General features: G+C 42.2%; 1 protein-coding gene across 2 annotated transcripts in view; it reads left to right on the plus strand.

Moving 5' to 3' along the window:
- Window positions 1-15,683, plus strand: part of TGDS (TDP-glucose 4,6-dehydratase) — a 100,784-nt gene that overhangs the window by 53,138 nt on the left and 31,963 nt on the right. For both annotated transcript variants that reach the window (XM_029604740.1, XM_029604741.1), the window contains exons 7-9: window positions 9,446-9,505; window positions 10,454-10,497; window positions 11,984-12,149. In XM_029604740.1, the coding sequence (XP_029460600.1) occupies window positions 9,446-9,505; window positions 10,454-10,497; window positions 11,984-12,149 (270 nt within the window). The remainder of the gene's footprint in view (window positions 1-9,445; window positions 9,506-10,453; window positions 10,498-11,983; window positions 12,150-15,683) is intronic.

A 15,683-nucleotide genomic window follows, 5' to 3' on the forward strand; every position in this document is an offset into this window, starting at 1 on the left:
GCATTCCACATATGATGATTTTGAGTCGGCGGCATTGGAGCCCATAGGATGGCCTGGCTCCGGGCTTCTGATTTCCAACCAGAGGTTCAGGAGAAGCCCACAGATCTGCCCTGTACTGGCAAAAACCTTTTTGGTGACAAGGTGAGGGATGCTGCGACTTAGTTGGAAGATCACCATGAGACCCTGCAACACCTCTTAGCCAGTACATCTGACCCGCCGTCTTCAGACAGGAAGTCCTCTTGCAGGAGCTCTCCACCCTTATAACGGCCAGGGCAGTGGAGCCCGTTCTGCCACAGCAGCAGGGGCATTCTTCTCCCGGTATTTCCTGATTCCAAAGAGAACTGGGGGACTCCATCCTATTTTGGACTTGAGAGACTTGTACAAACTTCTAAAAAGAGAAATGTTCAAGATGGTATCTGTGGACACCCTGATTCCTCTCCTGCAAAGCAGGGACTGGCTTTGTTGTCTCAATCTAAAAGACATGTTTGCCCACATCGGGATCTTCTGTGGTCATCAGAAGTATCTCCAGTTTGTAGTGGGCGAGTGACACTGTACAGGGGGGCCAGCAAGCCAGCCCCAGATGCCTTTGCCTGCCTTCTGTACGCATATCATCCACTTCCTCTAGTGACAAAGAATCTCTTGAACCTCCGACAGGACAGGGGACCATGATCCTCATAGCCCCTTGTTGGCCAAGGCAGATATGGTTCCCGCTTCTGCAGGATCTTTCCCTCCGGGAACCAATCAATCTGGGAACTTCCCCAGACCTCATCACACACGATCAGGGAAGGCTGCGCCATCCCAACCTCCAGGCCTTGTCCCTGATGGCCTGGATTTTAAAAGGTTAGTTCTGCAGCCCCTTGACCTATCAGATGATGTATCTCTGGTCTTAGTACTTCCAGGAAGTCTTCCATAGGAAGCTTATGGCCTGAAGTGGAGGAGGTTTTCCATGTAGTGTGAACACCATGGCTTGGACCCATTCTCCTGCTCCACACTGAAACTGCTTGACTACCTTCTGCACCTTTCAGACACTGGCTTAAAAACCAACTCTGTTAGGGTGCACCAGAGTGCCATTGGTGCTTACCACTAGGGTGTGGATGGCTCTCCCATCTCTGTGCACAAACCATAGTGGGTCACTTTATGTGGGGTCTACTACAGTTGAAGCCTCACACTGTGTCCTGGGACCTCAGTGTGGTGTTGGCTCAGCTCATGAAAGCTCCTTTTGAGCTGCTGCACACCTGTGACTTGAAATACCTGACCTGGAAGGTCATCTTTTTGGTCACAATCACTTCAGCACGCACAGTCAGCGAGCTTCAGGTCCTAGAGACGTATCCACCTTACACAAAATTCTTCCATAGGGTGGTTCTGTGCACGCACTTTAAGTTCTTAAGAACATAAGAAAATGCCATACAGGGTCAAACCAAGGGTCCATCAAGCCCAGCATCCTGTTTCCAACAGTGGCCAATCCAGTCCATAAGAACCTGGCAAGTACCCAAAAACTAAGTCTATTCCATGTTACCATTGCTAATGGCAGTGGCTATTCTCTAAGTGAACTTAATAGCAGGTAATGGACTTCTCCTCCAAGAACTTATCCAATCCTGTTTTAAACACAGCTATACTAACTGCACTAACCACATCCTCTGGCAACAAATTCCAGAGTTTAATTGTGCGTTGAGTAAAAAAGAACTTTCTCCGATTAGTTTTAAATGTGCCCCATGCTAACTTCATGGAGTGCCCCCTAGTCTTTCTACTATCCGAAAGAATAAATAACCGATTCACATCTACCCGTTCTAGACCTCTCATGATTTTAAACATCTCTATTATATCCCCCCTCAGCAGTCTCTTCTCCAAGCTTAAAAGTCCTAACCTCTTTAGTCTTTCCTCATAGGGGAGCTGTTCCATTCCCTTTATCATTTTGGTAGCCCTTCTCTGTACCTTCTCCATCGCAATTATATCTTTTTTGAGATGCGGCGACCAGAATTGTACACAGTATTCAAGGTGTGGTCTCACCATGGAGCGATACAGAGGCATTATGATATTTTCCGTTTTATTCACCATTCCCTTTCTAATAATTCCCAACATTGTTTGCTTTTCTGACTGCCGCAGCACACTGAACCGACGATTTCTATGTGTTATCCACTATGACGACTAGATCTCTTTCTTGGGTTGTAGCACCTAATATGGAACCCAACATTGTGTAATTATAGCATGCGTTATTTTTCCCTATATGCTTCACCTTGCACTTATCCACATTAAATTTCATCTGCCATTTGGATGCCCAGTCTCACAAGGTCTTCCTGCAATTTATCACAATCTGCTTGTGATTTAACTACTCTGCACAATTTTGTGTCATCTGCAAATTTGATTATCTCACTCATCGTATTTCTTTCCAGATCATTTATAAATATATTGAAAAGAAAGGGTCCCAATACAGATCCCTGAGGCACTCCACTGTCCACTCCCTTCCACTGAGAAAATGTCCATTTAATCCTATTCTCTGTTTCCTGTCTTTTCACCAGTTTGCAATCCATGAAAGGACATCGCCACCTATCCCATGACTTTTTACTTTTCCTAGAAGCCTCTCATGAGGAACTTTGTCAAACGCCTTCTGAAAATCCAAGTATACTACATCTACCGGTTCACCTTTATCCACATGTTTGTTAACTCCTTCAAAAAAGTGAAACAAATTTGTGAGGCAAGACTTGCCTTGGGTAAAGCCATGCTGTCTTTGTTCCATTAAACCATGTCTTTCTATATGCTCTGTGATTTTGATGTTTAGAACACTTTCCACTATTTTTCCTGGCACTGAAGTCAGGCTAACCGGTCTGTAGTTTCCCGGATTTCCCCTGGAGCCCTTTTTAAATATTGGGGTTACATTTGCTATCCTCCAGTCTTCAGGTACAATGGATGGTTTTAATGATAGGTTACAAAGTTTTACTAATAGATCTGAAATTTCATTTTGTAGTTCCTTCAGAACTCTGGGGTGTATACCATCCGGTCCAGGTGATTTACTACTAGTTTGTCAATCAGGTCTACCACATCTTCTAGGTTCACCGTGATTTGATTCAGTCCATCTGAATGATTACCCATGAAAGCCTTCTCCATTACGGGTACCTCCCCAATATCCTCTTCAGTAAACACCGAAGCAAAGAAATCATTTAATCTTTCTGCGATAGCCTTATCTTCTCTAAGTGCCCCTTTAACCCCTCGACCATCTAATGGTCCAACTGACTCCCTCACAGGCTTTCTGCTTCGGATATATTTAAAAAAGTTTTACTGTGAGTTTTTGCCTCTGCAGCCAACTTCTTTTCAAATTCTCTCTTAGCCTGTCTTATCAATGTCTTACATTTAATTTGCCAACATTTATGCTTTAGCCTATTTTCTTCTGTTGGATCCTTCTTCCAATTTTTGAATGAAGATCTTTTGGCTAAAATAGCTTCTTTCACCTCCCCTTTTAACCATGCCGGTAATCGTTTTGCCTTCTTTCCACCTTTCTTAATGTGTGGAATACATCTGGACTGTGCTTCTAGAATGGTATTTTTTAACAATGACCACGCCTCTTGGACATTTTTTACTTTTGTAGCTGCTCCTTTCAGTTTTTTCTAACAATTTTTCTCATTTTATCAAAGTTTCCCTTTTCAAAGTTTAGCACGAGAGCCTTGGATTTGCACACTGTTCCTCTTCCAGTCATTAAATCAAATTTGATCATATTATGATCACTATTGCCAAGCAGCCCCACCACCGTTACCTCTCTCACCAAGTCCTGTGCTCCACTGAGAATTAGATCTAAAATTGCTCCCTCTCTCGTTTGGTTCCTGAACCAATTGCTCCATAAAGCTATCATTTATTCCATCCAGGAACGTTATCTCTCTAGCGTGTCCCGATGATACATTTGCCCAGTCAATATTGGGGTAATTGAAGTCTCCCATTATTACTGCACTACCAATTTGGTTAGCTTCCCTAATTTCTCTTAGCATTTCACTGTCATTCTCACCATCTTGACCAGGTGGACGGTAGTATACTCCTATCACTATAGTCTTCCCCGACACACAAGGGATTTCTACCCATAAAGATTCAATTTTGTATTTAGTCTCATGCAGGATGTTTATCCTGTTGGACTCTATGCCATCCCGGACATAAAGCGCCACACCTCCTCCCGGGTGCTCCTCTCTGTCATTGCGATATAATTTGTACCCCGGTATAGCACTGTCCCATTGGTTATCCTCCTTCCACCATGTCTCTGAGATGCCAATTAAGTCTATGTCATCATTCACTGCTGTACATTCTAATTCTCCCATCTTACTTCTTAGACTTCTGGCATTAGCATACAAACATTTCAAAGTTTGTTTTTTGTTTGTAATTTCATTCTGCTTTTTAATTGATAGGGATAAGTTAGAATTTTTTAGCTCAGGTGAGTTTTTAGTTACAGGCACTTGGACTACTTTTCTTATTATTGGAACCTCACTGTCGGGATGCCCTAATTCTAATGCATCATTAGTATCCTTTGAAGATACCTCTCTCCGAACCATGCGCTGCTGAGCGACTGTCAGCTTTCCCCTTTGTTCTAGTTTAAAAGCTGCTCTATCTCCTTTTTAAAGGTTAGCGCCAGCAGTCTGGTTCCACCCTAGTTAAGGTGGTGCCCATCCCTTTGGAAGAGACTCCCCCTTCCCCAAAAGGTTCCCCAGTTCCTAACAAAACTGAATCCCTCTTCCTTGCACCATTTTCTCATCCACGCATTGAGACTCCGGAGCTCTGCCTGCCTCTGGTGACCTGCGCGTGGAACAGGGAGCATTTCTGAGAATGCTACCCTGGAGGTTCTGGATTTAAGCTTTCTACCTAAGAGCCTAAATTTGGCTTCCAGAACCTCCCTCCCACATTTTCCTATGTCGTTGCCCACATGTACCACGACAGCCAGCTCCTCCCCAGCACCATCTAAAATCCTATCTAGGTGATGCGTGAGGTCCGCCACCTTCGCACCAGGTAGGCATGTTACCAGGCGATCCTCAAGCCCACAGCCTCCCAGCTATCTACATTCCTAATATTCGAATCACCAACTATGACGGCTGACCTAACCCTTCCCTCCTAGGCAGTAGGCCTTGGGGAGATATCCTCAGTGCGAAAGGACAATGCATCACCTGGAGAGCAGGTCCTTGCTACAGGATCCTTTCCTGCTGCACCTGGTTGATGCTCTCTCATCAATAAGACCTTCTTCCTCCAAGGCAGCACCAGGGCTGCCAGTCTGAAGTTGGGACTTGACTACTATGTCCCTGAAGGTCTCATCTATATACCTCTCTGTCTGCCTCAGCTCCTCCAGGTCTGCCACTCTAGCCTCCAGAGATTGGACTCTTTCTCTGAGAGCCAGGAGCTCTATGCATCGCATGCACATGTACAACTTCTCACCAGAGGGTAAAAAATCATACATGTGACACTCGATGCAAAAGACTGGGAAGCCCCCTTCTTGCTGCTGGATGCTCCCTTCATCTCAATTTTGATCAGTTCCTAGTTAAGTTTTAGGTTGCTATGGGAGTAGGAATATGTCTAACGTCCTTTAAATGTATTAGTGAATTCATTATGTGTCTGGTAGTGGCCTACCGGGGTCTGATCGAATTCTCAAAGTTTTTGTTGATTTTTTTTTTTTTTTTTTTGTTAAAGTGGCACCTACCTATAAATTAAAGGATGAGGTGGGGGTGGGAGGGTTGGGAAATACAAACAGTCTAACTTCAGTTAGTCAGCCCGAGTGACTCACTGCTCCCTCGATTAACAAATATTGGTACCTATTCAAACCCAATCACACTACCTCAACACCTTTCCAAGGTGAGTAACTGAGCTGAACTATTCAAACCTTTTTACTTAGGTATCTCTTTGTTCTTTGGTAACAGATTTCCATCTTAACCAGTCAATTGTCCTGCCCCCTTTTTTCCTCCTAAGTCTCATTCGCGCCAGGGCGAACAGGCTCTGAACTGGATTGTAAGAGAGCCTTAGCCTTTTACTTGGAGCGAATGGTAGGCCATAGGCAATCTATGCAACTCTTCATCTCTCTTGACAGGAATAGATTGGGGGTTGCCATTGCTAAGCAGACCCTGTCCAACTGGCTGGCAGATTGCATTTCTTTCTGCTATACTCAGGCAGGGCTGCAACTTGGGAGCCATGTCAAGGCTCATTCTGTCAGAGCCATGGCAACTTCAGTGACCAACTTGAGAGCGGTCCCCTTGGACGAGATCTGCAAGACTGCGACATGGAGTTCCCTCCACACTTTTGCCTCTCACTACTGTCTGGACAGGGATGGCCAACGCGATAGCAGATTCAGCTAGTTTGTCCTCTGGAATTTCTTTCAGCTGTAGAACTCAACTCACCCTGAACAATGGGCCCTAGGCAGCAAATCTCCCTCTGTTACCAAAAGCACCAGTGTTGTTGTGCCCGTTGGCACCTGGTTAGGTGCCTGTTGGTCTCATTGTTTGGGAGTAGCCTGTAGCTAGATTCACCCATATGTGTGAGGACTACCATCCTGCTTGTCCAAGGAGAAAGAGTTTCTTACCTGTAACAGGTATCCTAAGACAGCAGGATATTGGTCCTCATGAAATGCGCCTGTCACCCTGTGGAGTTGGGTTTCTCATGTGTTTTACTTTTTCGTAATTCTATGTTACAAGACTGAAGAGGGACCTCGCATGGATAGTGGCATGCTAGGCATGCTCAGTGTGCCAGTCAAAGTTTCTAGAAAATTTGATATGTTTTCTGCGCCAGGCTGCATCCGATGATGTCACCTGTGTGCGAGGACTAACATCCTGCTGTCCTAGGAGAACACTGGTTACAGTTAAGCAACTCTCCTATTTTTTCATTAGAAAGTAAAGAGCATGTGCCCTGGCAATTTAGATGTAAAAGGCTACAAAGGCAGGCCAAGGAAATGAAGACAAATTTGGCAAAGAGGGAAAATCTAAAACACTTTTTCAAATATATCAAAAACAAGCCTGTGAGAGAGGGATTTATACCACTAAATAACCAGGTGATGAAAGGGGCATGCAGGAGACTAAGGCCATAGCAGATGCTTCAGTTTTTACTACAAAAGATGTTGGTGCGATACCCACACTGGAACCGTTCTTTGTAGATGATTCAGAAGAACTGAAGAAAATCGCTGTGACACTGGAAGAGTGCTAGAGCAAAGCGGCAAACTATATAATAGCAAATCACAGGACCTGATGGTATTCAACCCAAGAGTTCTGAAGGAATTCAAATATGATATGTTACAGATTACCAGTAGCAATCATTAAAGTCAATTACCAGTAGCAATCATATATAGCCAATATAATGCTAGTTTTTAAAAAGGACTCTAGGGGTTACTCAGGCTCGCTTGACTGTTGGGTGCCATTGTAAATACAATTGCTGGCAAAATTACTGGGCATATGAATAAAGATAGCTTAATGAAAAAAAGCCAATATGAATTTAGTAAAAGTGTCATGCCTTACATATCTATTAATTATTTGACAATGTAAATAAGCATGTGGATAAGGGTAAGTTGATTTAATGGTGTATCGGAATTTTCAGAAAGCATTTGACAAAGTCCCTCATGAGACTGTCACTGTAGTAATGAAAAAATCATGGGATAGGAGGCATAGGATCAATGTCCAATTTTGGGCTAGTAATTGGTTAAAGGATAGGAAACAAAAAAACAAGACTAAATGGTTTATTTTCCCAGTGGGGAGAGAGGATTTATAGAATGCCCCAGAGATCAGTTCTGGGAGCAGTGTTCTACATATTGAGGGAGGAATAAGTAAGGTAATCAAATTGGCAATAATAAAATTATTCAAAGTAGTTGCAACACAAGCAGGTTCTAAAGAATTGCAGACTGGAAATGAGCATCTAAATAGTAGATGAAATTTAATGTGGATAAGAACAAAGAGATAGACGTGAGTGATGTGGAACAACTTAATAAAGAACAGTTATTTATGCCTTGAAATAGTACTAGGATTAAGGGAGACTGCATAATTGGTTATAATCATCAACCCCTACCGCCTCCACTCGGACAATACTTTTTTTTTTTTTAAAGACATTTTTGTAAATGAAATTATTAATCTTCATTTACAAAAATTTCTTTAAAAAAAAAAAAAGTATTGTCCGAGTGGAGGCGGTAGGGGCTGATGATTATAACCAATTATGCATTGGTACAGAGTTGCCTACATTATATATGAAACTTCTACCTCTCCACAATAATATTTTTTAAGTTTTTCATTATTTTTGAAAAAGCTTTTTTTGAAAGTTTGCTTTACAGAATGTAGGATAATCCAGCAGATTTTTGAAGTTTTTTGAATACATATATAATTCTCAGAGAACTCACAGTGAAATATAATTTGGCAGCGACATAGCAGCTAGATGTTGCTTTTGATTTATTTTTGATTACATTAGCATCGCTGACGCACAGTGGTGATTCACGTGGATTTATTTTGGTTTAACTCAGAGGTTAGCCTGCTAAATGAATATTTGGGCACATATCCGGCTAAATTCTAGCCACTTGTTAGGGAGCTAGAATTTAGTCAGCTAAGTTAGGGGCATTCCTAGGACCTAACTGTGAGGAGTTGAGTTAACCGGCTGAGTAAGTCTGATCGAGCCAAAAAGTAGTCCTAAAGTTTGGAGGCTATAGTTAGATAGCATTGCTATCTTAAAGTTAGCCGGCTATATTCAATAGAGTGGCTTCAGTATTGAATATACCTCCAAAGTTAGCCAGATAAACTTATCTGGCTAACTTTGCTAGCTGGATTGTCTGAATATGGACGTCCTAATATTTACGTGATTTGTAAGTACTACATACAGGTATAATGGAAACCTTTCTTGAGAGAGACATATCACAAATCACATTATCACACACGAATAATAAAGTATAGTCAGACCAGCATTATAGCTCTAATATAGTAAGCTTTTTTTTTTTACCTTGAGGAAAAAACTTAGTAAACCAGGCCATTAAATAGAGTGCAACATTTATGACCTGGTTTACTTAGTTTTTCACCCCCCCCCCCCCCCAGGTTAAAAACTTACTATATTAGGCCATAAATGTATTTATACGTATATTTATATATTTGATTTATGGATTGCAATATGACAAAAATCAGTTATTTACAAATAAAACACAAACAATGTTTTCTTTTTAAAATCCAGTAGAAAATCCTTAATCCTATAATGTAGCACAGTGTGTAGACTGTTGCTGTGGTGGCAGTGTCCACAGGGATAAATAGTGTCATAGCCATGCCATGGTCACTGTCTATGCGTGGAAAAAATGTAAAGCATATATGCTTATTCTTCTTGCCCTGAAAGCTAGCTACCCCCCAAGCTTACATTCGATTTGGGAAATTAAATGTTCTTAAGCAGAAACCATCTGACAATGTCCTTGCTTAAATCCCGAAACAGATATTTCACTGCAGTGTGTTCATTTTACATTTAAAACAAATTTCTTCTTTTGTAGTTTCCAGTTGTTATTACAAGAAGCAGCAATGTCTATGGACCACATCAGTATCCAGAGAAAGTAAGTCTGTTCCCATGTTTGGATGTACTAAATAATGTGTATGGTGAAATATGGTAATCCAATGAAACATGAACTCTTTCTGATATGTAAATCATAGCAGTCCACTTCTTTTTTTGCTGACATTCATTGACACATTTTGTGACTGTTGGCTTTTCTTTGAGGCAGAGAGGAGAAGGTTGGGAGGAGAAACATCTGGTTCATTAAAATATCCCCCCTTTAGAATACATTTACTTTTTAGTGAAGAAAAATATAATTCAGTTGTGGATATATAGTGGGCAGCGGGAGCACCAGAATAATCTCTCAGGTGACAACTTCATGTATTTAATTTTTTTTCATTTTGGTTGATGCTTTTTATTTTCCCTGCTTGAGCTCATCTTTTCAAAAATGAATGCTCTGAAGTTCATTAGTTTTTATTTGGTTTAATGAAAGAAGGGAAAGAGATTAGTTTAAGCAGACTGTCATATAAATATTTGAAATGTATAATATGTAGTTTGTATCCTTGCCATATGTACAAACATTCTTATCTTTTGTATTGTGTAACAAATAATCGCCATAAATAGTTGTTTAAAAATCTCAGGTAAAATTGCCAGTGATTTGATTTTGACATTTCCTATTTTAACATATCACACTATGAAATGACTTATCCATAAAGCTTACTTTAGTGACAATGAAGATCTCAACAGCAGCCAATCGGTCTGCTTTTCAGATAAACAAAATTTAGCAGCTGATCGTCAAGAGCATTTTATGTAAATGAACATAAACAAGTACTTATTGCAGGTATCTGAAAAAAACAAAGCCATTTGACACTGTAGAACTGTAGGTTCCCCCTTCTCTGGCCTAATACTTTACAGTCAGGGTTTTCAGGATGCATCCTTCTTATGACCTTGTAGAGAATTCATTCATAGTTTTCTCCAATAATAAATTAAATTAATTATTTGTGTATTTTAGGTAATTCCAAAGTTTATTTCTTTGCTGCTGCATAACAGGAAATGGTATGTGGTCTTTTTTTTGTTGTTTTTGTTTTGGGGGGAGACAGGTGAAGGAATGCCAAGTGTGTTGTTTTTCTTATGGTAGGCGTGATTGTACTAGCTGTATCATTGCCATTATATTTCTTTTGTCTTGATCAGGAAGATTGTTCATTTCTGTACAAGTGCTTAATAATTTTAACAAAGTTTGTTTGTAACATTTATCCATGCAAAGGAAGGTGGTTCCTCAATAATGGTTGTATCCTTGCACTGTTGCAAGGAAGGGATGGTTTAGCAGCACACAAACCCCACCTACCACCATCAATAAGACTGCTAGTGTGCTTCTGGGGTTTTTTCCCCCTTGGTTGTAGTATATGAACTATAACTGGTTATCTTCTGGCTCCAGAGCAGGGACTCTATCCCTGAGCTAAAGGATCAGTTCCTCTGTCAGCAGGTTGAAGAACCCTGTCTACTTGCTTCCAAGGCTAACTGTAACAGAGTGCAGGACCTGGGCAATTCAGCCTGCGTGGACCCCCCACTCCAAAAAATTGAAGCATTAATTGGGGGGGGGGCATGGGCTCCTGTCCCTCTTTGAGATGATGTGGGGGGGTGTAGAACCTGTAACCCTTGGCTAAGCATCACTCTGATATCCACCGTGTGAGCCACAGCTGCGCCTGCTCTGCCTCCTGCAGCACTGTTGGTCAATATTAGGCTGCACTACTATAAAGTGCAGAGCTCAAGGTGGTCACCCCAATTTTTCCCATTAGCCCAAGGACAGCCTTCTCATTTTCTTTCTTTCCCCCATCCTGAAATTAGCTTTGCCTTTGAAAACTGGACCTGGTAGTCTGTATTTGGCTTATCTAGTGTGTTAGTATATGAAACCTCTATCTAAAATTCAAGGTAGGGCTATGGGTGTCCATTTTGGGTTGGGCTGTGTGAATATACCAGGCCTGTTCTTAGGGCAGCAACGTTTTAGAGGTGGTAAAAGTTCCTGCCTCTCTTCATCCCATCCCCTTTTCTGTTGATCTTAAATCCTACCCCAGCTCTCCGAATCCTTACCCTCAGTGCCATTGCTGCCATCACCACTCCTCCCCGTGCCCAAAATATCATCATACTGCAGTAAGTATGTAGATTTTTGGCCCACGCTCACAGGTTCTTCCTCCTGCATGGAAGACCATAGGAAATAGGGACACTTGGCCTCTATGAATGTGGGTTAACTTAGTCCCCGTGATCACTGCAGTCCGATATACTTTAGGAACAGATGGCACTGGGAGAGAAGAGTTCAGAGAGGAGGGGCGGCGTGGCACCAGTAGACAGTGCCTATGTATGTGTTAGCTGAAATTTGTCTCTGGGCCTTTTTTTTTTTTTTTTGCCCCATAAAGATACATCTTTGGAATTTTTACTTTAAGTACTTGTTATGTCTCTGAATTGTCAAAACTCAGTCCATTACTGTTTTGACAGTCAAATCCTCTAGAATACTTGGTATTTTTCTTCTGGTCTTTTCTTCTTGCAGTTGCATCCATGGTTCAGGTCTTCAGAAGAGAAACTTCCTTTATGCCACAGATGTGGTAGATGCAGTCCTCATGGTCCTAAAGGATGGGAAGCCTGGAGAAATCTATAACATTGGCACAAATTTTGAGATGTCCATTGCTCAACTGGCAAAAGAACTAATCCAGCTGGTAAGCTCATTCTTATAATTTTTCTTTGCAAGAATTTATTCATTATGTATTTTTAATATAAAACCAGCTCTGATATCAAAAGTGAATGACAGATCCTTGCTATCCAAAGAGGGCATTACAGAATCACTAGTCATATGGCATTAATGTAATAAAATCTACTGATTTTGAATTTATTTTTCACACTCTTGCTTTCAAGTGTGATATCAATACTTTCTTCCTTTTATTTCTGTAAGAGCATCTCACACAGAATTGGTGAATGTTTCACTTTCCATCTAACATAAGCTGCTTTTTTTTTCACTCTAAAATTCCAATTATACCTCTCCTTACTCATCCCTTGCAAATACAAAATTTTCACTGTATATTTACAAAGTTTTCTACATCCTTATTTTAAGCTTCTCTTTAAAGATCACTGAAGTTATCTTTAATCTTGCATACCCAAAAATGTTTGCTTAAATTAATAGTATTTCAGATGTATTTTAAACAATGATTTTATTATAATAACTTACATCAGGCCCTATGTTTAATTATCAAAGAAGTGCAAAAACAGTACGTGGCCTATAATGCACAACTTGTCATCAGAGAAATGTCTTCAGCACTAAATTAATTTGGATCAACAATATTCATTCACCGAGGAGGTGGTCTTTATTTTTTTTTGTAGTTAGGTCAATTACATTCAAATATCTATTTTGTGGGTGTGGTTGCTCAAGCATGGCCAGAAGTTGGAACAGCCAGGAGTACAAAATGAGGCCAAACTCTGGCTGATTCCACAGAAACTCTTTATTTATAAGCAAAACCTAAAGTGCAGTGCAGAGGCAGTCTCACAATAGTCTTAGCAATCTCACAATAGTCCAATATATGCAGTTCTTGCTTAAGCTGGCTTCCTGCTTTCTCTCTGGGGCCTCCCCAGCCTTCTGGGCCCTGCGTTCCTATCCAAGACTGCGAGGATCTTCCCTGGCCCAGAATCTCTTGCTAAGTTGACTCATAAGTAGGAGTGAGCCAGATAGCTGAGTTTTGAAGGAATTTCTTATACTCTCCCTCACAATCCCTTCCCGTCAGGTTGGGTGTTCAGCCGTGCCTGGCCTAATTCACAGTTCCTCCTCTATGGTCTGTGTATCTTGATTCATGGACAAGTTTTTCTCAAGGTTGTCCTGCCTCTGGGTGGACTGCCCTGGCTACCCGTGAGCTGGTCCCACAGAGAAGCAAATGGGGCAATCGCATCCCAGAACGACCAGGTATGCAAGCTTGGGAAGGACTCCTGCTTCCATAATGGCTTGCCTGCTGTATACAGGCAAGTATCTTTCCTCTTATGGTCCTCATGAATGAGTCTTGCTAGGCCCAGAATCCACCAAAACTTGGGTGGGAACTTCATCCATTTCCACCGGGATCACAAACTCCTTAAGTCCTGAATGAAGAATGTCTACAAAGTTGTAACTTTGGAGCTTTGAAAAAGTGCGTACCCATTTGTGCTCCCATTTTTCATTCTCCTCCTAGGGCTCTGCCTCCACCTCCTGCTCCTTCTTGCATTCATCTGCCAGCTTGCATTCCCACTCCATATCTTCAAGCCATAGGCATTCTTTGTCTGTATGATCCTCTGTCCTATAAAAAGAACATTCCTGCGGGGTGGCTTTCTTGTTGGCTTTAGCCGCTCCTCCTCTTCATTTTTCCAACTTTCCATATGGGTAGCAGTCTTCCTCATGTCCTTTCCCCACACAGAGGGCATAGAAGAAAAAAGTTTATGTAGGCTTGTTCCTGGGTTTTGCCAGTATCTCAGAGGTTCCCTATTTCCTTCAATTTGAGAATCATCCCTGCTTTGGAGATTTGCCTTTATCCAAGTGGACTTTACTCTCTAGTGTTGGCTGCATTACTAAACTGATGCCCATAACTTAACTTCCCTCATAACAGTCTCTTGCCAAATGATCTCCTCTTCCACAGATGAAGCAATCAAGGAGAGACTGTGGCCAGTGGTTTGGTTACAGAAGATGGGCTGTCCACCTTGGAGGATCGTTGCTGGGGTCCTCCATTCTAATTAGTGCACCATGGTGACTGTGCAGGCTGTCTTTCTAGCCTCTGTACCACATCGGGCATTATTTATGCCTGGTGAAATGCATCTGCCACTTCTATTGCTTTTTCCAAGGTGAGCCCTGGGTGGCAGCAGCCCCACTTCCACATGGGCTGGTCAAGCCCATTTAAGAGCTGTTCTTAGAAGCACTTGTTTGGCTACCTTGAGGCTGGGCTTTGCCTCTGGCTGCAGCCACTTCCAGCTGGCATCCTTTAGATGATGGAACAGGTTTCGGGGGCTTTCCTCAGGCTGTAAGATGCCTCAGTATGTTTCTAAGTTATGCCAAGCTCTTTCTAGGATGGTGGCCTTTACTTCCACATAGGTAGCCCTTCCATCTGAACTGGCCATTTTGAAAGGCTGCTTGGCTTTTGCCCATGAGCAAATTTGCCAGGTACGTGTTCCAGTTGGCAAATGGCCAACCTGATAGGCAGGCAGGCCTTTTGAAGTTTTTCAGGAAGATCTGTGTTCTCCCATTAAACAAGTCGTGAGGTAATGGATTCACCTGAGTTGTGGCCGCTTGCATGGCTTCAGCAATCTGTGCTAGTGTCCCCTGTTGCTGGGTGAACTGTTCATTGTAAACTTTGCACAAATTTCTGTAGCTGCTGCTGCCCTGTAGCGAGGAGTTATATTCCCTGCTCCATCTTCTGTTTCTCCAACTGTGCAAACTGTGAAGCCTGGAAAGTCTCTGGGACAGGAGAGAGAAAACAAAAAAACCCTTTTTGGTCTGCCAGCCATTACTAACTGGGTATTCCCGTGTTGGTCCAGGTAGGGTTAGCCCCCCCTCTTGGCCTGCTATAACATATTCCCAAGCTGGTTCTGCAGCCAGGCCCCAGGAAAAAAAAAGTTTTTTTTTTCTCTTTGGGCTAATGTCAGTGCTTTCCGTTTAGAACAGGGACCCTACTTCTCTCCCCATACGTGGTTTCTCGGGTGAGGCCACAAGATAAGGAACAGCCAAGAGTACAAAAAGGAGGCCAAACTCCAGCTGATTCCACACAGACAAACTCTTTATTTACAAGCAAAACCAAAAGTACTGCACAGAAGCTGCTTACCTCAACAGTCTCGCAACAGTTTAATATAGTTCTTGCTTAGACTGGCTTCCTGCCTTCTCTCTGGGGTCTCCCCAGAGTTCTGGCCCCTGCTTTCTTATCCATGGCTGCAGGATCCTCTCTCTGGCCCAGAATCCTTTGCTGGATTGGGTCTTAAGGAAGGCCAGATAGCTGTGTCCGGTCCTTTAAGGTGTTATTAGTGAGTTTCTTTATACATTCCCCCACAGTTGGATAGATCAAATAGATTTTCCTAGCATGTAGCAGATGGACTCAGGACCAATGGGTATAGTGTGCTCCTGATAGCAGATGGGAGACGGAGTCAGATTTAAAGCTGACATCAGCCTACATATACCCGTGCAGAAAACTTAGCTCTTCAGTATTTTTCAGTCTCCTAAGCAGAAGGGACACTACACACACTTACACAGTGTT

Source organism: Rhinatrema bivittatum, chromosome 5 (genome assembly GCF_901001135.1).
Source record: "Rhinatrema bivittatum chromosome 5, aRhiBiv1.1, whole genome shotgun sequence".
NCBI lineage: Eukaryota > Metazoa > Chordata > Amphibia > Gymnophiona > Rhinatrematidae > Rhinatrema > Rhinatrema bivittatum.